Below are 24,265 nucleotides of genomic sequence, written 5' to 3' on the forward strand. Positions count from 1 at the left end.
TATGCGCTTGGGGCCTTGAATGATACGAGCTCTGATTCAAAGGCCAAATGATAGCCGGTTAACACATTGCCTCCAGCCGCAAGCGGCAACAAAGTACTTTGGCACAATTTTGGCAACATACATTACAGCGACCTAGTGGACGATACCTTTCTACAGTTTTTTAACAGAATACTGCATGGGAGTTTTGCAAATATTGCAAGAACCTGGAATAAAAATTTAGCGGCAAAAATACGATATCGTAAGATGATTGGAAATTTCATCAAAAGAGGCGCAATGAAAGTTTTTTTAGAACTTGCCAGTAATACCATCCGGATCATGAGAATTTTGACCTTGCAGGTCAGAAATGGCATATTCAATTTCGCCCAAAGAGAGCGTTTGATTCCTTCACTGTGGCTACTTCTTCATCAAGTCGAGCAAAAGGCTTGAATAAGTAACTAAGATTCAGTTGTGATTTATGATGATGACGGATGATCATGATGTAAACAAAAACAAAACCTGATCCTCATTTCTTACACCACAGCCCTCAAAAAGCTTGCAATTATTATCAAGGAAGGCATACGACAATACCATATACTCCACTGTGCCTATAATCTTCATATTGATTTTCCAGTATTTTCAGCGCACGAGAAGTTTGTCCCCATCACTCAGGACTTAAGGAGATGTTTGACCATTTAAAAATCTACGAGATCTAGACCTGGTCAAGAGCCCCCTTCTATATTTCAATGGGAACGTCTTTAAGCTGGGCCTCCACATTATTGATTTCCTCGATACACACGCCTACTGTAATCCCCTCCATCTTGAATATTCCAATTACAGTGCGCGCGAGCTCACGAAGGTGATTCCTCTTCATTAACGTCGTATTGCCAGTGCTTCGATTACCAGGTTTTTGGTATCTTGTTTTAATAAGCCCACTTTCAAATACCTGAGAGATCATCACTTCGTCATGTAGTACCTTCAACCAGGTCGATGCACCATGGTGAATAATTTCGTCGGTCAGCAGGAAGTCATCTATCTTCCACAGCTCTACCTAGGATGAAAGATGCTGCCCATGTGCCTCCCTGTCTGAAGGGTCACCATGCAGTGGCCAGTGAAAAATTTGGGCCGCACCCAAACACACTGGCTAACACGTTTGCAGAGGCGCCGGTTAAGTGAAGCTGATCACTATTGTGACGAATAAAATGAGTTATACGGTTACTGTCGCAACCTTCTTGCCCGATATCCACAAGGTTGTATTCATATGCAAAATAGTCATGTATAGCAGCCCTATAGTCATTGCGTTCACTTATTACTGTTCGGTCCTCACCTCAGTAAACGCAACTGGCATCTCACATTAGTAAGCTCTGACAATCTGCGCCCAAATGTTCAGCTGTTGACAGAAAGAAAGGTTTATTTCATTGCCTTACAAGTGCATAAGCACATAAAGATCCCCGCCATACAACCGATATTGCAAGGGCGTTGCGTATAACTAGCCTCTCCTCAACAAAGCAATGCGACATATTGCGCTTATCTTCAGTGTTTTGCTCTTGAGGAAGCATAGGGTTTCGAGAGGCATGCTCATCTGGGCCAGCTCTGAGAGCTTTGGCTATCGAGATACGGTCTCCAGTTGTTAGTGATTGCAGGCCTTCCAATGTTATTAATTAACATAGAAGACTTCTGCCGTCCTGTTAGGATTTAATGACTCACTTCGTCGAATACATTCGCACCTGACGCATCCATTCTGACGCGTCCTCGGTTTCGTTAGAGTCCAGAGACCCTAAAGAAACCTGCAGGCACTGCTCATAAAATGGTTCTTAGGACTCTAGGACATCATTTGACTTTGAGAGAATTACAGTATAATTTAGTTATTTATTTCAGATCACTGTCTATCCCGAATGGGATTATTACGAATAGTGGGAACATTTTAATAAAAAAACAGGTACAGTACAAGCCAGACAGCATACAAGGACCAAATATACATGAAACATCAGACAGCATCATGCACAATCTGTAACTCCGTATCAAGCCAAAATCAATGCATTTAAGTATTCTTTTTTTCCCTCGTATTGTTGAAGAATGGAACAAGCTGCCTTCTGATGTAATAATGTCCATTGAATCTATTGATAAGTTGCTGGCGTTTTAACCATAGTCCTGTTTCATATTGATGTATATTTTCTTGTTAGTGTTGAACATGTCTTATCGTAATTTGCTTATCACTTGTATTTGGTATATTACTTTTGATGAATTCATATTTTATTGCATTGTATTCTTTTCGCCCCTCCTGCTAGGGCCCAGTTAGGGCCTGCAGCATTTTGTAAATAAATAAATAAATGAAATAAACACAGGTGATTACAGTACATTGTATATTACATTAATTTTTCCAACCTAAGATACTCTGTCGCAAATGTTGATGCAAAAAACGAAGCTTCTAATACGAGGCAAAATTTGACATTAGTTTTTTACGCGATAGCGTAATACAGGTCGTTCAGCTCAAAAACCGCCGCCGCCGTAGACGGCGGTAAGAAAAAAATTACAGGATTGCACTCAGCTCCGCTTACGAGCCTAATGGCGAAATCCTTTTCTCATTCTTATCTTCTACCTTTGTATTGCGTGTTTATGTACTTATTATAATTTCATTTCTTTCCTTTAATTTCTTTCCATTGATATCAGCATTTCAGGACTCCTCTCTTCAACATGCAAGGCTGAAATGACTTACACGTGCCTCACGAGGCTTTTTATAACGACTACGCTTAACTAGTCGAACTGTGCAATTTCGTCGACGACACTCTCGCGGACACATCCCGTGGAATCTCAGGAGCACATCTCATGTGCGGACACCTCCATGGCGGACATATCTCAAGAACGCGAGATTTTCACCATGAGCCTATGAAAGGCTTTAGCTTTAAAATAGGGTGGGCACTTAAGCTCTTCCATTAGGTCTATGATGGGGCAGTTTTAATCGCTCCCATCTGCCAGCTACCTTCGCGGTTCCTTGTTTATGTATATGCACTTTTGTAATAGCTTATAAATCTAACCTCATTTCGGCTGGAAATGGCATAAAAAGCATACCAGGCGCGCATGGAACGCATATGCAACGAAGTGTCGTTCGTACCTAGCGTGTTAGAGATCTACATAGTGAATGCATTGTGGGGCGTATGAATGACCTAACGTGCATTTTGGGTGTGTACGCATGCTGCATTATATCATTTAAACTGTCTTTTTTTTTATTTTCCGGAATGAAATATCTCACTAACGGTGAGATAGGATCTCCTCTAACAACAAAACTTGCGTATCCTCAGAATTTTGTCCTCTAGATTCAGTGGTAAAAACTGGAGTAGAACACTTATAGGTTGCGTTTTTTTTTTTTTTTTTTTTGCAGAATAATTGTGAGGCAGTGTTGGATATTGCAGGCAATCTTTTCCAACACACTGATAGAAATAGCTTACGCGTCCAATTCGAGGCAGAATGTTACGTTGAAGTTTGTCGTGCTCTCACAACAAGTAGTTAAAACTGCTGTAGGAAACTTATGCTTGGGATCTTCGCGGGGACCAATTGAATGCAACTGGTACAAATTTCAATAAGTTGAAGATCGGATATAAGAGAAGCCTCCACACTGCAATGCATACAATGAATTTGACGATAATGATGAAAAACCAATAGCGTGGGCTCTTCCAAACATGTTGTATGTTCAATTGTAGAATATTACGTGATTATTTTTGGGCATATTGATAGAAATGGCCTAAGCGTAACACACGTAGCAAAATTTTGTTTCTCAAATTTTCTCATAGGCTCACAACTAAAGATCAAAACCATCATAGAAACAGGATGTGCACCATTTCTGAAAATTGGTCGGCAAAAAGTATACGCCTACCGAGAAAGAAACTGCAGGTATATCAGTTTAATAGTGAAGTTATAGAACATATGAAAAATAAAGCTCAATCACATTTGCCCCGAAAAAGTTCGTTTTCTACGTACACGCACGTGCAAAGTGTGCATCGAAGCACGGGCCGCTGGCGCTGTACATATAACACTCGGGTACAGTGCAAACGTCACGTAGGCCACCCAGAGATCATAACTGAAGCCTCGATCTACACCAAATACGGTAACTTCTCGTATTGTACATCCTGACACTCCGTCCTTAAGCCTGAGCGAGACTTCAAGGTCCGCTCGATACGCTCCCTCTGAGGGTACTGCCACTACTGTCTTTAGACACTTTGCACAGCTCCGAAAGCCTTCGATGCTTCTACAATCCTCCGACGCTCCATATAGCCGGGAAGCCAAAGCAGCTTGACCTTGGCATGGTTCGTGTCCGGGCCAGACGCCAATCTCAGGTCATTTGACAAGAGACTCAGCTTTACCTATAAGCTTTCTGTTGGAGGAACTACTCTAAGTGGTCAATATACAAAATTGCCCAAGGGTCTAAAATGTGAGCGAGAGCGTCAGGAAAGTTAAGAGCTCAATACAGGCTCAGCATGCAGAAAAATTGTATTCATATCGAGTAGTATCGGTAGGATCGAGGTCAAGGAAGAATAATATTGTATGATTCTATGGTACTTCCGTGCGTCGGAAGACCTCGGTAAACAGCATATACTCTGTTTCCGGTAAGGAGCATTTTAAAAATGGTCGTTCAGGATGACTTCCTCTTGTAGGTCACGCGTGCACATACTTGCAGCCTTTTTAGAAAACGATTTTACATGTATGTCAGGTGGCCTTTCAGATAGTGCGGAAGCCTCCACTATATCACATATAAGCAAACTATGTCATCTGGTTACTTTTGAAAAAGCTTTGTTTCTTTAATATTTAATCTCGGCTTCAATCGCTATAGGCTATTTTGTGCACTTTTGTTTGTTCCGCTGAAAGTACTTCTTGTATAGAGATACAAGTGGAAGGTAGAAAAATTACATGTGAGTTAATATGCACAGGAGAACAGCGCCAGTTGAACTATCTACTTGGCCAGCACTATACGTTTGACATCTTGTGTCTAGAAAATCTTTATAAACTCTCGTCACTAGTATCTTTTTTCAAGAGAATACCGACATGCGCAAGTACACTCATTAAACAGTTCTTCGTATTCCTTTATGTTGTGGTTGATGCCTCGTGAATAACATTTCTGTTAGACAGTGCCCTTTTGAAGTAAATTCAATGTCGCCTCAGTGCTGGCTTTGAAGAGGAGACTTCACCGAATATCACCCCACTTTGAACTGCTTTTGGGTGTAGGCTGCTTCTCCCTCTTGCTTTCTTTGATTAAATTAACCATTGTTGACTAGATTAAGCGTAGAAAAGCGACATATGAAAATTAGAGTCTTCATAGTCTGCAGCAGCCTATGCCCATGGCGGACCAAAGGCGTCTCTAATAGTTCGTCAATTAACACAGACCTATGCCAGCAGCGGCAACGTCATCCCTGCAAGCTTTCTAACCTCAACAACTGGCTATAAGTCTCTCCGCTGTGATGCCACGTTACTAAGCAGGGGCTTTATTCATCACCTTGCTATATCCACTCACTGCGGATATAGCAAAGATGCTGCCTGGGTACCCGAACTTTGATTCCCCTCAAGACTTCCCTTCTTTGCTATCCTCCGCTCGTTCTCGTGCGCTGCTTATACGCATTGCCGTTCGTGTCTCTTCTTTGCTTCCACCTGTCAATCGCGTTCATTCCCGCCCGGGTGGTTCGTAGCCCTACCGGTCAATACAAAGTCTTTAATATGTCTTGAGTGGTCGGGTGCGCCATATGGCCAATTTTGGTGGGCGGCGGCCCTGCCCCTACCATGTGGACATGTGGCTTTCCTGTTTGATTGTCCTGAGTGCCCTAGTTCATTTTGATCTGTATTAATACACAGATTTGTTCCGTAACGACTGTTAGCAGAACTCCTTTCGTTGTTTTTATTTTTGTTTCACCATTTGCGCATCAGTTTCCTTGTTCCTACCTGTTTCTCCTCCTTGTTTCCTTTTCTGTCTCCCACGTTTTTTTTTTTGTTTTTTTTGCTTTTGGGACTTTTATTCTTACCACTTCCCCTCCTCCCCCCCACTGAACTGCCCCGTCTCCCTTCTCTCCCCCCCCCCCCTTTTTTTTTATTCCCCTCGTCTTCTTTTCTTGACTTCTCTTCCTTCCCATAGTTCCTCGCCCCTTCCTTCATCGTGGCCACTTGCGAGCACATCGCAAGGTTCTTGGCACGCTGGATCCATCCTTGTGTGCTTTTGTTTTTCGTCTCTATAATGACCCATTTTGTCGCGGGCCCTAAAAACCACTTTCGCCACTCGACATTTCTGCCATAGTTTTCTTTTTCTTCTGTTTGGCTTTCTTTAAATTTTCTCTGGGAGTTTCCCATTTTCTTTTATTTTCAATTTGTTTTTGCCCGCGATAACCTCTGGTTTGGCGCAGGCTTTCTCTCACATTTATTTAATTTTTTTTTGTCATTTTGAGAGTTTACAATAAAGGAGCTTAGCAACTTCGCCTGAGCGTGGTTGCTCGGTGTCTCCATGCATGAGCTCATGCTGTCCGGTAATGTCAACGCTTCAGCACAGGCGTCAGACTGGGCCTGATTATGCAGCCGATATAGCTCGCCGAGAAGGAGCAGAGATGAGAAAGCTTGATCGACTCGAGGCACTCGACGCAGAGACCTAGGAAGAGAAAGAAGGTCGCATTGAGAAAAAACGCAAGTTTGACTGTGTAGCCATGCTTCACAGAGCTTGCGCTCGGATACCTTGGTTTAACTGAAATAAACACCTGGATTTTTTGTTCTTGCGGAATACTGGTGAACTATTGCTTATGACCTGAGGATATCTGCCAAATACGATGCACCCGTCCTTATTTCTGTCTCGTAGCCCGGATCTCCGGTGCTACCTTCCTTAAGTAGATGTATTCATTTACCAATTTCACTTATTCACAGCCTAGCGTTAACTTCTCTTCCTTTGTGGGATTCTTGAACATTTCATCAGCATTTGCGCATTTATTTTTTATGAACATCTCCACGTTGCCTGTCTGGGTCATCGATTATGGTATGAAATTACTCCTTTGAATTATTTAACGTGGTAATGTCTTCAGCAAATCGCATATTGCTAAGGTATGCTTCACCAATTCCACTTATTCCCACTTCTTTTTCTTTGTGAGACTCTTCAACATTACAAGAGTTTTTGCGAATATATTTTTATATGCGCATCTCTACATTGCCTGTCTGGGTCATTGATCGCGGTCTGAAATTACTCCTTTGAATTATTTAACATGGTAATGTCGTCAGCGAATCGCAGATTGCTAAGGTGTACTTCATTACCTCTTATCCACCTTTTATCTCAAGCAGGCTACAGAATACCTCCTGTCGACAAGAAGTGAACAGTACTAGACATCGCGCCTTCGTGTTTAACCGACATTATCATAGGGGTTATATTAGTTCAGTGTTAACGGCTATGGTAGCTGTGTATCTGCGAGCATTTTCACATACGGCTTTTCTGCATCGCGTTCCGTGATTTCAGCGTGGCTAATGAGACGACTAATGAGGCCTATATATAGACGTTCGTTACATTTCGCGCATTTTTTTAACACCTGCTATATGTACACTGCAACCACGAGCTATTGGCAAATTTCTTTGCGAAACATTGTCTCAACCTTTACATGACTGATGTCTATGGATTTCTTGATACTCATAAAGAGCACCCTAGGAAATAATCTAAAAGCAATGAACCGCAAGCTTATCGAATTGTATTTTTTTTAATCACGCATCTTCCTAATTAATGAATATAATATCAGTATTCTTCCTAGATTAAGATACTCTCGATGTCATGAGGCTTCGCGTGTACTGGTGACCAGTGTTTTAGACAGTTTCCCCACCATCCAACAACAGATTCAATATTTCTGACCCTCAGCACTGCTTTCTCCTCTTGCATTCCTTTCAAGGCTACAGTAACCTGCTGGTAAACCAGTTTGCTTATTAAAGCCTAGTTTTGTTTGTTACAAAGATGCTCAGCTAACATATTTTTTTCTGAGCACGCCGCGCTGCAATGGCAGAAATACGTAACACCAACTTTGCTTCGAATGCTTTTGCAGTGCACCCTTGGGTGACTTAAGCGCCCCCATCCAAGTGTAATCATTTTTATGCATCCAATTCGGCTAGCTGCGAGGTGAAATATGTTGTATTAGTTTTCACTATAGATAAAAATACAAACAAATACGTCTTGTCTCTCGTGTCTTGTTTTCGACATGAGAAGGCCATGCCTTCCCCACTAAAATGCAAAAACTAGGAAGTGCAGATGTAAACGGTAGCTGCGTTCAGAGGTCAGTGCTGACCTCCCGAATGAGACAGCTGGTCTAGCTCATTCGACAGTGGCACTCTTCGGGCTAGAATTGGTTCATGGCCAACTCGGCGTGGTCGCCTTTTGTAGCCAGTGACAACATGTCGCCTGTTACAAACAACGTGCTCTTGTGCGACGAGAGCGTGCTTCTTCTTGTTTAACCTAGACGACCTTGAAATGTCTCTCTGTCATTACCCACGGCTGTTTGTAATTCAAAACAACTTTCACAACCTCTTCATTCGCTCGGGAGCCTTAATATATAAGCAAGAAAGAGAAGGTCGTATGTCGCGTTCGTGGGCTACGACGTGCAACTCTTGCATTCCTGTTTCCATTGAGCCGAGTTCTAGCATTTGTACGCATACTATTGACCCATTTTATAACAGAGACCGGCGCAGTCTGATGCATCTTTTAGTACTGCTGGGTGCTACGCTCTTCAATAGATCGACAGCTTATCAGTACAAAGCACGAGGAACGGAGTTTTTAGCTATTTTAGCTACTTGCGCCGACGAAGATGACGTCAAATTAACTGCGACTTGTGCTCCTAAATGCCCTACTTTAAACTCCAGGAAGCGAAAGTGCTCCTGTGGTTTCACATATTTCCAGCCCCGACTTACGGCAGCACAATAACAGTTTGCACAGGTTTTACAGCGGTCAGTGGTATTCCGTAGACAATATTCAATAGCAGTCGTGGCCAAGTAAGCTAAAGTTGTAGATAGCCTGAATAAACAGCTAGCTGCGCTATCTCCATCAAGCTGCTATTATACGTAGCTCTATTTACTGGATTTAAAATAAAGGCTATCATATCACCATTTGATACGTCAAATCATTGGACTGGTGCGCACAAAAGGCTACAACGGGGAAGCGCAGCAAAGAAAAGCGAATTGGTTATCTGGAACACGTCTCGGGACAATCAAATGACCCCGCTGTCACATGGGAGCCTATCTTATTGCTCGAACTACCCATTTTCGAGACGATCTACAACTCATTCATTGGCCGTGTTTTCCTCAAGGTGATAATTATAGGTTCATTAATTAGTCATTACTAGCTATTTTTGTGAGAGAAAATTCTGCAGACTATGTCAAGCAACTCTCAATAGCCCTCAGTTGGTTTCATACTCTAGAACACACCGTCTCTTTTAAGACGTTGGCTACATTTAGCTGGGGCACTTGGAAGATGTGTCATCTTTCAGATGCTCGAACCAAACTTTAACGTTCGAACTAAATCCGAAGTGCTCGCACAGCTAATTCGCCAAACTCTCCTACCCAAGCAAAATAGGCTGTCTCTTTTTTCTTACATAGTATATTTATTACAGTGATTACTTACAAGAAGGGCTGGAAGGACGACGGCTGGCTCTACAAGCTGTGTTTCAATCCGTTTCTCACTAAGCTTCTGGAGGGCTCTTTAAGTTTCCTTACGCGCAATAATGCGAAAGCATTTGTGTCTACTTTTGATTGTTTGTTGGATTGTTCTGCTTATGCTTACGTTTGACCTTAGGGCTTCTCCCAAACTCTGATTCTACTGCCTCCTCTGTTTTAAACCACCAACTGCTATTTTAAGACAACTCTGCATTTACTAGTCGAAGCCATACAATAAAGAAAAAAAAAAGCGTTGTGGCTAAACGGCAACGTCCCTATCTCGCATGCCGGCGGCCGGATCTCGATTCCCGCACTGACCCCGATTTTCGTTTCTTATTTTTATTCTAAAATCAGTTCGGTGCACACTTTCTAAACCGAGAGAAACGCCCATATGTCACCGTCGTCGAAGGAGGACCAGATATGTCAATAATATGCCACAGATGTCTTCAAGACCTCTTTCGCGTCCTCGTTATCCTCACGAATTGACCTTTCACCTTTTTGACTCTTCACCTTCGTGAAGTAAATCGATGCGCACGACCTCCCACGGAGATGGGACCTTATGAAATAACGCCATCATACGTGCTTGTGGGTGCGACACCGGCAGGCAAAAGGCACTCTCACACCAGGATCGTTTCCGGTGTCAGGCGCATTGACACTTAGCTCCCTCCCCTCGAGCCGTCTCGGCACTCCCGTCTTTCGAAGCGCTTCAGCCTACTTTGCGTACTCCCCAGCAAACGACTGGGCGGTCTCCCACTTGGCAGCAACAATGCCCGGCCCTTTCAGTGCACAGTCTGCCGTGGGGCGCTAAGCAGACTCAGTCGGGTTGAGTGTCCAACGACGACGGCCTCGAAGAAACAAGAGACATTTCAGTTGCGACAATCTATGGCGACGACCCGGCAAGTATCATCAGTCGCCATCTCTTCCTTCTTCTTGATCTCACAAGTTTTTGCTTTGCGTGCTTTCTATTCCTTTCTTGTTTTTTTGCCGGTGTGAGCTGTTTTCTCGGCACTAGAGCTTCCGGTGCCAGACATTCCTTCCTCTCTTCGCGGAAGTGAAAAGCGAGACAGCCATCAGAGCCAATGACGTCACCCGCCTTTATCTGCTATTCCAGCGGTGGTACGCGTCACGTACGACCTTCACTTAGGACCGCTCTCCAGAGAACGAGATAGCACGCCTCGCGCAACACGCGGAAGACAAAAGATTGCGCTAAAGAAAAGCGAAAATGTAAAAGAAAGAGAGAGGGAGGGAGGGAGGCGATTCGAGAGGTTGCGTGGCTGCGATACATGTGAAGGCACTGCCGAACTGCTACTTTGTTATCACATCGCTTTCTCCAAATAGAGACCGCGCACTGCAACAGCGAAACCAGTGCCGGTTTATAGGTTGAAAGGTTGCGCCCAGAATAATGGACGCCTACTACGTAGCGCCTGGCTCCTTAAGTGAAAGCATTGGAATTACTTCCGCAGCGCAGCAAAAGAATAACAGTTTTCCTTTCTCGCAGGCTAAAAAAAACACAAGACGACTTTTCTCACTGGAAAGACTAGAAGTTCCCAGAATAAGAAGCCGGTAATAATAACTTAATTGTTTGCCGGCTTGGGCTTCCAATAATTTCCCGTTCTTTGCGACAGGTTCTTATCTCTCATTAGCTTAGTTTTGCCTTATTTGAGGAGCTCAAGTTCATCACTAATGCGACGCTAGACTGCTTCCAAAGTCGGTCCAACATTTCAGTCACTGCTGCTTTTCGATTGACCAGTAGCCTAAATTTGTTTGTCTTTCTTGTTGAAGACGCTGCCGTAAACCAATATTTTTTTACCCTCACGGAGAGTCTAAATCTCAGAAGTACTGGTGAGACCGTACCTATTTCTGGCTTATCTCCCACCAAGCACGCATAAAGTTCAAGCAGCAACCTGAAAATTCGGACGCCGTCTACCTGTCATGTGACAAGCAAGGGGCGTAAACGAATGTACCAAACTTGCCGTAAATGCTTTTTTTTTTTTACCTTATATGAGAATTTGAGCTAGTTGAAAAGTATTCGTGATAAACGATCTCGAAAAGACGAACACAGTAGAGAACACAAGACACAAGCGCCCGCTTGCTACTGAAAGTAATTTCCGGGCAAACAACGTTTAAACCACAAGAGAAGAGGTAGGTACAAAGAAAAGAAAACAAGTTGGTGCATCACCTATCCTAATCAAGACGCGGAACCACGCGCATGGTAAAACGTAATGCAAACCAGAGAACACCGGCACAAAACAAGCACGCAGCAAACTCTTTTGTCACCAAGGAAGGCGATTTCAGGGCTTGTTAAGGTGACCGAGGGTGGGCTGACATACGTGTAGATTTGGCAATATGATAGGCTTCCTTAAACTCACGCGTGAATGGGCTTGGTTATCCTTGAATTTTGACCCACATCGTTTACGCTTTCATAATATTTTGCAATCACGGCGGTGGTCAGCCAGATTAGAGCGGTCTCGACAAAAGTAATTATTCTACTCCATGAGAAGTATAGTTAGGCATCGGCCAGTTTTTTCAATGTAAGCGTGGCACCTAGGTTCGTTTTCTTTGTATTTTACCCCTGTCTTTCCGAATAGAGCACTCAGTTTTGTGTAAGCGCTTGTGCCATGTTGTCTCTTCTACTGTGTTCGTCTTTTAGTGCTCATTTGCCATGAATGGGTTCTTTTAGTTCGGCGTGCTAATAATATTGATTACCAGAGTGCATTGAATGGAAACTCTGTCTTCCTTGCTGCAGTACTGCTTAAAACTAATCAAAACACAATCAATCGACTGTGAATGGTTCCTCTAAGGAGCTCTACTTTTATATTCACTATTTTCTCCTAGCCCTCATCAACAGAATCGATTTACCGAAAATTGATTATGCACTAAGAAAGTGGGTTATCAAACTTAACGAACTAATCCCGCATCTTACACTGCGTCGGTGCTGTTGCGAGCATCCAGGTCTTTTGAACTTTAAATGCGGCCTTCGAGTTCCAATATTATTTGTATCGACGGGATCAATTAAGGTCGAGGGCAATATCGTTCTGCCAAAAATTGAAAGAACTGAATGAGGCAGTTGCATTGCGTTCAGAAATCTTTCGGAATGACTGATCACGAATTATCCCTACTGTGAAAAATGATGCTGAATCCCTCTAAAACGTTGAAATAATCTTGTTGTAGACACTCAGCCACCCGCTCCCCGCAAATATTATACTTTTATAACAAATGATTACAGCCGAAAGTTCGAGCATTTTTCCAAATATTTTACGTAATGTATGAATTATTGTTCATTTCCTTTGTCAAACCACTGGGAAAGGCTTACCTGGTTTTTCATGCTCTAGCGCCAATAGCGCCTCCAAATGTCACCGGATATCAAATGGCATGGAGTCACTCCATAGAGGGCGATTAATAATTGATGGAGTGGAAGCACTATTCACGTACAAAAAACCCTTCGTTTTGCTCTGCGTATTATAATTGAAAAAACAAAGTCGCTACTGGTTCGAATTTTCAGCAATATTATGCAAAAAAGGCGTCTACATTTTGTCTGCCTCCACATATTTGCTCATGCTAATAGATCATTGTCGTCATTGTATCTTCTGCGCGAATAAAATAGCAGCAAGGGCACTGTAGCATTTAAATATCGCCACTGGACATAAATGAAACCATGTTATTTGAACTAGCATTTGGTATGTAATCGAAGCTACTATGAGGGCGACAAAGCACGGCACGAAATGACGTGATACATCCCTGTATAGGTACTTGTAAAGCAGCAGTAAAATTTTGCTCCGAAAAATCAGGAATGAATTTGTCTAAGTTATGTTCATTGTTACAAAATAATGAAAAGAAGGACCTCATTTTATTCATCAACTCGTAAACTATACCAAAATAAATGCCGCGTGTAAAGAAGGAACACTGGAGTGTAGTGGATTTAGAATTTCAGTAGCCTACAGATGGCATCGCAGAAATACACAAATCCATTTCACACTATACAACGACAGTATAAGCATACCCTAAAATTGTAGTCCAAATGGCGCACGTTCTGTAGCTCATCTACCAGAACAATAAAAAACATTCGCTATACATTTCTCGGGAACTATAGTTACATAGATCACCACTATGCTCGCAGTTGGTGACTGATGCTCAATTTCGTAGCAGGCTTTCAGAATATATACAGCCATCTAAACAGCTCTGTGTCGCTAGTAAAACATATTGATTAATTTCGCAGGAACTTAACGACGCCAATGATGCTTACTTGTAATTAGCAGAATAGTCCTGCAGAGAGTTGTGCATCTTAAATTTAGACCTTAAAAACACCTTTACTGCGCTTAAGAGTGTAAGAACACCAAACTTGCGCCTTAAAACTTAGTACAGCGTTAGGTGTTTCTTAAAGACGAACAATGATTAACGTGATCGCCTTAGAAATATTCCAGGATCCGATATCTCCTTTTGGTTCATGTTACATCTCTGCTTTCCTAGACTTGTATAGCAGGGAAGATAACAAAACAACCTTAACTGATATGTTATTCCTGTGTTTTTTATGAGACATTTCCGTAGATAGCGCATCATTACTGTGAAATACACTTATTTGCATGCGGAGGTCGGCAGCAGCTGAACTTTCTTTTCCATGGAAGGAATGAAGGAATTCTTATCTTGTTGCTCCTATATTTACTAATTTCTTAGAATACTGATTAAGGTCGTCCTAAAATTTTTGAGTGGCTGTGTATGTCGAGTGTCACGGTTCCAATCGGAACAATCTGAAATCACGACATCGGCCATGCTGGATTAAAGTTTACGCCGTGCGTTCCTCGACAAAGGTACTTCCCCGATCGCAAGCAGCTCGTTGCTTACCGGGTCAGGAATTCGATCGAGCGAGAGCATAGGCTTGCTCAGTGTCGAGCGATGTAGTTGCGATAAAGACGAGCGCCTAGCCGCAGAATGGCCTTTGTAGGCACGCGGGACGTGCTGAGAATGAAGCAATAAGAGAACCGTAGTGAAACGTGCAAGTACACAAAACGGCATTACGTGTTGCGTGGTAAGGACGCTACTGCGCTTTCGCGCTTTTGCCTACTATTGCAATGAATCTTTCCACGCGATTGAGATTGGTAGGACACTGCACGAGACTAGAGAACGGAAACTTAAATTCGTGACAGCAGCCTTGTGGCTTTGGCTAGGCAATGAACGATATTTTATAGTGTGAATAATTGTCACCCCACCTTCGCCTCCTTCGCAAGAGCTTTGCTCATATTCACGTTAATGCTGCATGCACGTGCTGACCTTGTGTCGTAAAATAAAGCGCCTTCACACGGGGTTTCATTGACACAACGCCTAGGGATACCCGCTTTCTGAGTTCATTATATTCGTTATATTCGCTGCATTTAGCTAACGTCTACTAAGGAAGAAGCCGTCTCTGTAATTTAACACTGACAAATAAGGTCTTTCCGGCTTTCGGATACTACAGAAACAATAACTCGCTGTCTACGTTCGGGAATTTCCCCCGCAGACAAGAATTTCCTAGTAATTACATGATAACTACTTCGACATTGCAACGTACACAGGACGTCATGTGACTTTCACGGTATGTATAACTGGGACAATGATATGTCTCGTTTATTATTGTTGTGTTCGTCTTAAGCTACAAGCAAACTGTCTATTTCTGCACTCTAGCGGCACTCGGCTATGTAAATAAAAGAATGCTATTCATGGATTGCCGGGATGTTCGATGGTTTACATTGATCAAAGCGCTTCTTCGGTGGCGGATTTGAATATTCGATGGTTGATAATGGCCGCCACTTCGGTTGGTGGGTCATTTTAGTCTAGAGCACTCGCTAAAGAATGATTACTAGATTGTTATTTGTATGGGCCCCATTCGAATATCCTAATAAACACCTCACAGCTGATTATAGCGCGAAATGCAATTTGCGAGTTGTAATATTTGACTGGGTTCAGGATTTTATGAGAGAACTTGAGAAATAAACAAAACGAGGCTGCGTTAATTTTAGGAGTGACGAGTGTAAGTAAACGTTATCTCTGTTTTATCCTGCGAAGCTGGTATAATAAGATAAGGTTAATCTAGTGGCATGGTTCTGCACTGATTCAAGAGAATTTGCCAAGTTAGGCTGATGAGGTCCGGAAGATTAGGTAACTGTTGTTGTTTTTTTCGAAGTAAACAAAGGCCCACTTACTGGAGCCGTCGTAACAGGGACGAATGGAAGGATTTCTTTGAGAACATAGGAAGAAAGTGAAGACCGATTGTGCACTAAGAGAAATAAACTCAATGAGGGCTAACGCTTGCGGGGTATCAGAGGTATGTCGATCTGTATGCCCTAAATTATTGGCTTGAAATTCATGTGAAGACATAAATAATATCAAGCAAGCAGCTCTCCATACTATACCACGTGGCACACTCTTCGCCTTGGCACACAACGATTGCTCATCCATTTCTCGGAGTGAATGAGTGAGACAAATAACCGGGACCCGGCCAAGCAAAGACAAACAATCCCCGCGCTAGGAACCGCAACAAGGTATCCTTCTTATGACAAAGAAAGCAAGATCTTTCGCGACGCACTACCCACGGAAACCGTGCGGCCCAGACATATCGACGGTTGCGGAGCAGCGCCACAACACGCGCAGAAGGAGCATCGGCGAGAAATAAAACAAAAAAATTGTGCCGCGCGAGCCTCCCAGCGTTGTTCCGGAGAGCTGAGCTATCGCGCATCGCGTCTCTGCTGTGAAACGTAACGCACGAAAAATGAAGCGAGGAGGAAGAAGGGGATAACGGTTGAGGGAAGGGGCGATGAGCAGGGCGCCAAAGCGACTTCGATGCGAGAAAGGCGTCGAAAGCCAACAGCCTCATAGGCTCTCGCCATCGGTCTAGTAGCCCTCGCGGGGCGATTTCGATTTCATGAAGGCAGAAGCGACCTTTCCGAAGCGCTATCTTTCTAGGATGCCAACCCGCATATGCCTCCAGAATAACTTAACGTCCTTCGGTAGCTGGCCCCTGCTCGCTGCAGAACGGCGAGGGCACAGAAGGAGTATAAGGGCGAGGAAGGAAGAGTATCCCTCACGCTGGTCGGTTCGCGATGCTGCCGCCTTAGCTGGCTGGCTGGGTGGATCCAGATTACCCCATTGATATCGGGTGAGGGCCATAATCAATTGGGACCTGGATCGACACGGGATATATAAGCGACGTCGGGGAGGGACGGTGTCACTCCAGTGCCCATACGGTTCGACAGTCCTGCGAAACCCAACGGTTGCCTTGCAGCAACGCTAGCTCGAGAACCACGCTAAAGATGCTCGCTAAGGTGAGTCCCGCGCCCAGCGCCAAGACTGCATCGGATATACGACGGCAGCACCCAGGATTACTGACATCGTCTTCGAAGACTCGTCAGCATCGTCTCGTCCGGCGCTGAAAATGGTTGTGCGAATTTTATTGTCGGTGCTACGGGCTGAGTACGTCGTTCTCAGGCAACGAAACGATGCATCGATTGCCGTTCGTCGTTCGCCCCGGGGCAAGGACGCAGCCCTCACTGATCTCGCTGTTAAAACCGGTGGAAGTTTCATGTCATCGCCGTCCTGGTCGCTGTGATGTGGCTATCAACTAAAGCGGTCTGAAAAGCGTTCGTGTACACGAGACGCGACGTTATCGAATGTGGAACGATTGAGAACTAAGGAGCAATTTTTAAAATTAATATAGGCTTCTGTTTCTTATCCCTCTTAGTTTTGCGTTGTAGTCTGAACGCCTTTAGATCTAGTTACACCGGTCTCTTGAATGGTCAAGCAGTATTTATTTCATAAAATTTTCAGCGTGTGCAAAAAGCAACCACTCATTCTCCTGGAAATCATGCGACCATCTGAAGGATTCGAAACCTAACCAACTTTAATGTTCTAACAGCCCTTAGGGGTAGTGCTAGGTTATCACTACAGTCGTCGTGTGCACCGTTTAAAGGTAGGCTTATGATCAGTGCACATTCTTAAGATTCAGAGGAATGATCTGGTTTTTATTATCGACCACCTCACTTAGAATTCAAGACCAGAAGGAAATGCGCCTTATTTATGAGATTGTGATGTATCAAGTTAGTTCAAGTGTGCAATGCAATGCTAGCATGGTAATTACCGCTTATGAGTTTAAACGACTAAAAAGGAAAGCTCATAACGCAGGGAAACTCAATCAGCCATTGTGATGTCATTTCTGCCTCTCTGGCTGTCACCTGTTCACCGTTCCACGATTGCAACTACAGCCATAAAAGTACTTCATGACAATAAAAAAGATTTTAACTCACTTTTCCAACAGTAACCTCTAAAGCGACCATATATGAGAGTGCATACCTTTCTCAGCCCATATCCCGCTCACCAGTGTGTCCCAATGGCGCGTCAGAGGCGGCTCGTACAGCCTTCTGCAGCCCATGGAGATGACTACTACATTATACGGCATAATTCTGAGTGAAGATTACTTGTTCATGTACCGCAAAGCATCTGAGAATATCTATTCACTTTATAAAAGCAGGAAGCAGCGAAGTTGCTCTACTGACTTCCACTCCTCCTTTTTTTCCAGCTCATCTTTCTGGCGGTGATCGCCTGCGCCATGTCCCAGGTGCTTGTCTACCCAGGTGGGGGCGGCGGCTACGTTGAGGTAACTACGCCGTCACTCTCGCGGTTTGCCCCAGGCGTCTCTGCTGGCCGAACAATAGAGTCACTGTTCCCGTCGGGGCTTCTCGAAGTAATTTAAGAGGAAAGGTCGGCGGTCGTTAGACAGCAAAAATAAGCAGAGAAAGCTGAAGAAAAAAAACAACACTCAGGTATTGCAGTGACATATGTGGCCATTGGGAGAAGATTGCAGGTGGCCCGAAATTTGCCTTCACCCCTTGAGAATGCATGGTGCGACCCCGGCCGCAAGAGACACATCTGCGGCACTGGTAGTCGTAAAACGCGTAACGGCCCTCTCGCTGTAACGGAAGGTGCCGGCACTGCACACCGAAACAATGCAGCACTAGTGGTCGTAAGCGTGGAAGACCAACTAACGATATGCCTCTCAACAAATGCTTTAAAGAAGGATTGCATCACACGTTATAAAATTAAAGCTGCTCTTTGCGTGCTCAAAACAAGAAAGTGTTTCGGCTGAGTCTTGGTTTGCAATAACTTTTTAAACACATTCGGAAAAAAGACAACAAATGAGTCCTTTAGTTATGTACTCAGTGGTGAAGTTTGTACAATGACAGGCAACAGAAAGAAAATGCCCAGGCCGTTACGGGCGTATGTCTGATTTGACCATAACATCCCGGAACTTCTTTTCAAGCTCTCATAATTTTGTTTTTGTGCGCTTAGCATTAACGTTCATAAATACTCAAAAGATACATGCGCTTCGATGTCTCCAGGACAGTTGATGATAAGTGGTATCTTTACGAGCCCTTACGTCAAACATATAGTCACATCCGCCATGCAATGTACCCTACACAGCCTTACGTTCATAAGCATTCGTAAAATATTCGTAAAAGGTGCTAACGCAACGGAAACCTCTGAGTGAGGTTCTCCCTTCTTGACTTGCACAGCGTTTTCCGGCATTCTTGTTACGCCGTCCTAAATGCCTTGTCAGCTCAAGGTCAGGATTGTACGCCCATAAGGCTGTCTTACTCTTTCCAAAGCGCGGTGGAATTCTGGGCGGCGGATGACGAAGGGAGGAATTCAGTACGTCGTTAAGACATCGCGGGTACGATGTGCAACGAAATGCAAGATACAAGAAATTGTTGTTTGGATAATCGCGTCATAGAGATATCTAAAGATGTACACACACCTGCCATGACTTAGCATGTCATGCCTGCTTAGCAGCGAGCACATTAAATGACACGAATCTGCTTGGAAAATGAAAAGCACTGCTGAATAGGGTCCTAAACTTGATACACAAGTTTTTCTTTTATTTACACCATTCGCATTGCCTGTTCAGTGTGCAATTGGGAATTCCAGTCCTAACAGACTCATACAAAACTTCTTAGCAAACGAAAGTGTATTATGAGCGAAGTGCAAGTAAACCTTTTTGATCAGAGAAAGTTTACGGGCATTTGTTATTTGTCGGTCAGGATTTCCTTTTGACGCCTGTATTTTTCGCTGAAAACCGTTTGAATATTGCTCTTTCGAACTGCAGAAGCATGTGCCTCTGCCCAAAAAGATATCTTAACCTCACCAAAAGGTCGGCGATTAGAGTTAGTAGGCAGCCTTCGTCTACGACGAGGTGACTTCTTTTTAAGCGTACTCTTATACCAGAAAATAAATTGAGCACGCCAACGCAATTAAATCTTGAGATCCACTGAACGCTAAAGAAGAAAAAATACCACATTTGCTTCTTACTTTTTTTTTACTAGCAGAAAACACGAATGCCTTAGTTCTATCACCATCTAGTGAATATAAACGCAAAAGACACGACAAATCCTTTTTTAATCGGTTACCTGAGCGCACGCTACACGGCGCATCGCCCCTTTTTGTGTTTTAACATTTCATGACACGGAAAATCGCAGGCACCGTTGCGCACACTTCCACTTAGCGCTCCGTGAATAGATTCTTTTGAGTTCGTCTCTTTTGCCCTGCTTGCGTAGTCGTGATGTTTTCTCTCTTGCCCTTCTTATTGTGGGGGGTATCTTTCTCGGGCTTGTGACTTCGACGCGCTCTCTACAGGCCGCTTTTCCGGCACCTGGCCTAACGAGGTAGCACTGTTGTGGGCCTTACCCGCAGGCACTAACACGGCACATACTTGGGAGCAGGAAGTTGAGATAACCGAAGGATGATGCACAGCGTCACGTAAACCCGCTTTTGCCATTTTTGTTTGGTCGTTCGCAGTTATATGACGCCTCATTCCTTACGTGAGAAAGGAACATATGATGCTTCACGCACCAATCTTTTCGTTAAGTTTCTCAAAAGATTTCGATTATTCGGTAGAGTTGACAGTCCTCTTACCGTGAAAACCGAACTCAGTTCCCGCCTCTCCTTAGAAGCTTCAAGTTTTGAAACGAAGTACATTTCAGTATAGCTGGGTACAAAGAATAAAGAGCTTTTTAAAAGATGGATATGGCCAGATCAATAATAATCGTGCCTGACCGGGCTTTGGAGTCATACGTACCAGGTTTTGTACTCACTTCTGAGGCTGTTACAGTGTGACACGGCAGCTCTTTTCTTTTTACCGGTGTCCACAAGCCCACCACAGTGCCAGGACTGGAATGAAAGACTTTTGTTTGAACGTTACTAGCGCAGATTAAACCAGTGTTATTCGATGCCGATTTCTGCATTCTAATATTGAGGAATAAAAAAAGCAATCAGACGCAAGCTCCATCATAGTGGTTTGTGGCTGTAGGCGGGAGAATTTTCAAGACAGTGATAAAAGAGTTTTAACATAGAAATTTAGTTTTCTAGCTTGTTTGACTAGCTCAGAGAATGTAAAACGTGATTGAGAGCAGCCTGAATGCGTTCGTCTAACCACCGAGCAGGTATGCCCTAAGAGAATGAAAAATAAAAATATGCAACGAGAAAGTTGACAAACACTATGTGCATCACCTGCCGTAATCATATACAGGTCACATACCTCGGCGATAAAAATTTACCTCGCATAAGCTAGGAATTATTAGGAACTACTTCATACATTCCTCAGCCCATGCCGCTGGTACGCCCCAAAAACTGTCATATTGTCTGTACGGAACGCGTGACAATAACCGAAAACGTGCTCCATAGCATATTGGCCGCACCAGTACATAGTATAACAATTGTTCGTGTATTTAGTATGAGACGCTGCACTGTCAACAGCAAACAAAGGTGTACGAATGCACTCAGATGAGGCAAAAAGAGAGGCAATGCACTGTATGAGCATAGAGCGTGAAAAAGAGTTGTGTGAATATAGCGCACGGGGAGTCTACGAGCCAGTATTAGGCGGGTTCGCATATGGTCTGTAGATACAGTACCATTACAGCCCCTCGCACCAAGTTAAAATTTGTTTTGGTTCGCCGGCAGGCCAGCCATCTCTACTTGCTGCATGTACTTGGTTGTGGGTGTTAACGCATCTTTGGCGTCACGTGGAGCAAAATCTCTGTTAAATTTTCTTGGGGAAAGGAATCACATACAGATACTGCGAAATTCTTGTTCGTATTTAGAGCGTGGGGAGGGATGAATGCAGAGGTTTTTGTGCATATGTGCTTCATCTTCTTCACTCTCGGTTGGTGCAGCCTAAGTGAAAACCAGGGAAGGTATCCATTATTTATTAAGCGGACATCCTCCTTCTACTTAATGTGCTGAACGACCCAAACATTAATAAGGCTCTTTCCTTGTGTATTTGCTCTCTCCTCACAGCCCCCGCAGCCGTACCACTTCAGCTACGACAGCGTTAACCCGTTGGAGGGCGGCCACCACTACCATGAGGAGACCAGCGACGCCACCAACTCGCGCACGGGCTCGTACGGCTACACCGACGCCAACGGCATCACTCGCCGCGTCGACTACGTGGCCGACGCCGGCGGCTTCCGGGCCACCGTCACCACCAACGAGCCCGGAACCGCCGCCAGTGCTCCGGCTGACGTGCACTACAACTCTCCCTACTCCCACTAAACGACAAGCTGACACGCTGAAGTTAGCCGCACGTACGACAAGGCCGGTTGTCATTCCGAACGTCTACGGCCTCCCTACGCCCCCTGTGATGGCGTGAAAAGAAAAATACGGAATAATTATTACCGCAGATCTCAAAAGGGAATATTAGCTTTCTCGGGGTTGACAGGGTATGCAGATCAAAAACCGCTAAACTTTGTGTCCTTTTCTTTTCTGATTACGGATCTACGGGTAAATTGTTCACTAAATATTGTATTTTGCAAACAAAAAGAGAAGCCTCTCATTGAAGAAAGAGATCGACATTTTTTAAAGTTGTGTCATCCGAATCAGTATCATTGAAAAATGTTGGTAAAATGTGGCTGGAATAGTGATATGTCAAGTATTGTAAGGAAATGTGGCCTGGCACACGCGACTTGACACTTGTCTTATCACTTAAAGGTGCATGAATAAGTGTTGCTTCCTTTCACTTTTTCTAGGCTTGAATCAGTGCTGCGAAACATATAAAGCGTCTTGACAGTGTCTACAAACAGTGAACTGCTGGGCTATTAAAATTCTTAGTTTTCGGCCTCCAGGAAAATTTATTATTTGATGCTGCCTTCAATTTCATTTGCATTTTGCAATACATGGTTTTATAATTGCTTCTCTGAGCATCAGGCATCGATTTTATCGGCAGTAATCCAACTGTTTTTTGTGCAAGGCGGACACACACAAGTGCCAGACGCCGCAAATAGCGGAAAGACAACCGGCGTAATTCGATTTAACGACATCGCGGTTTTAGTATTCGTATTTTATTCCGTGCGCAGTGTGATTGTTTTGTCAGAAGATTTGTTAATAAGTGATGTGTTTGTTTGTCTATTTATTTGTCACTTTTCTGTTCGCATCTCTATACCTCGCGTTCGTTTCGTCCGCGCTTTGTGTTTTCGTTAGCATCTATGCCGCTTGTTCATTTACGAGTGTAGGAACATTATCGCATAACCCAGCTAGACCTTTGAAAGCACCTCAACTGTTGCGTTCTTCTGTGGCCTTACACGGTCGGTGTTCAATGCAGAAAGTATCGTTAAACCAACCACTTCTGTTATAACCCGCTCTATTACGCCAGGTTCCTGTTTCCACTACTAAGCCTCTTGTTACGTTGTAGCTGGTATCTTTCTAGAGCAGCACTTAAAGAATTCGTTTCTATCCTTGCGATATGTCCCTTTGCTTTTCATGTGTGCTTGGGTTTTCACTTCACAAATCGCCAGTTTCGCCACAAATCGCCAGTGCATCACTGACTTTCTTCATAAACATCCTAAATCGAACTGCAGCGCTTGCATGCATGTTTAATTACCAGCAGAATAAGAAAAGATGTCATCACACTAAATTCGTTTACCATTGCTTTAAACTAACGCACACGCAATACAATCCCAAAATCCGGCCACCTGCTGCATTTATTTAATAACAGCTTCAGTGAAGAACGCTAAACAAAAAACTCTTTCAGGGAATCGCCTCTGTAGTTTATTCCATTGCTTTGTTATTGTTATTGTTGTGCATCGTCCAGACGCCTTATGTTGTGTACAGAAAACAAAATAAAAATGAACCGCTTAGTCCATTTTATACGTTTCTGGTTAATTCACAATATCCCATAAATAAGCTATGCTAAGTACACTGCAAAAGCGGGCAGAAAAAATATTTCTATTGCTCTCCGTAGTTCTGAGAACACTACCAGCGCACTGAGAAAGCCACACGTTACGCATAGTTTCAGTGGCATGGGAAGGGGACAGATTGAATTTTATGTCACGTCAGTTTTCATAGCAGACACTCAATACTCACTAATCATAACATGCGCAGCGACTGAATGTTTTATTAGCACGTACAGTAGCCATTGAAAACAAAAGCTATACCATGAGCTTCGCTAAATATGACTGCTTCAGATATTTATTCCATTTCCTTGTTAAACTAGGCGCTCGAAAAGGTTATCATAAATTACAAATATTGTATTTAGAAATGTGAAGCCCATATCACATTCTCTCCTTTCTAAATCTCTGCATTTTGTAATTCGAAAGCGCCTTGAAATAAACTAAATATCTGATACCGATGCGTGTGAGTG

At 43.6% G+C, this 24,265-nt stretch overlaps 1 protein-coding gene and 1 long non-coding RNA gene across 2 annotated transcripts; one reads left to right on the forward strand and one right to left on the reverse strand.

Annotated features, from left to right (window-relative positions):
- Positions 1 to 6,062: 6,062 nt before the first annotated feature.
- Positions 6,063 to 20,765, reverse strand: LOC146199151 (uncharacterized). The gene is made up of 3 exons (XR_014704746.1): positions 20,711 to 20,765; positions 12,929 to 13,067; positions 6,063 to 6,595 (listed from the first exon to the last, which is right to left on the reverse strand). It is a non-coding gene; the product is annotated as an uncharacterized LOC146199151 (long non-coding RNA).
- LOC146199152 (cuticle protein 10.9-like) lies at positions 16,896 to 22,235 on the forward strand. The gene is made up of 3 exons (XM_084592723.1): positions 16,896 to 16,907; positions 18,158 to 18,235; positions 21,928 to 22,235. Exons 1-3 carry the CDS (start codon positions 16,896 to 16,898, stop codon positions 22,180 to 22,182), a joined length of 345 nt encoding a protein of 114 aa, XP_084448849.1. The 3' UTR covers positions 22,183 to 22,235.
- The last annotated feature ends 2,030 nt before the right edge of the window (positions 22,236 to 24,265 follow it).

Source organism: Amblyomma maculatum, chromosome 2, assembly GCF_055883805.1.
Source record: "Amblyomma maculatum isolate TAMU_Amacu chromosome 2, ASM5588380v1, whole genome shotgun sequence".
Lineage (NCBI taxonomy): Eukaryota > Metazoa > Arthropoda > Arachnida > Ixodida > Ixodidae > Amblyomma > Amblyomma maculatum.

Coding starts and splice junctions, on each gene's coding strand:
- LOC146199152 (XM_084592723.1), top strand. Junction 18,236..21,927: donor GGGGCGGCGGCTACGTTGAG/GTAACTACGCCG, acceptor CTCTCCTCACAG/CCCCCGCAGCCGTACCACTT.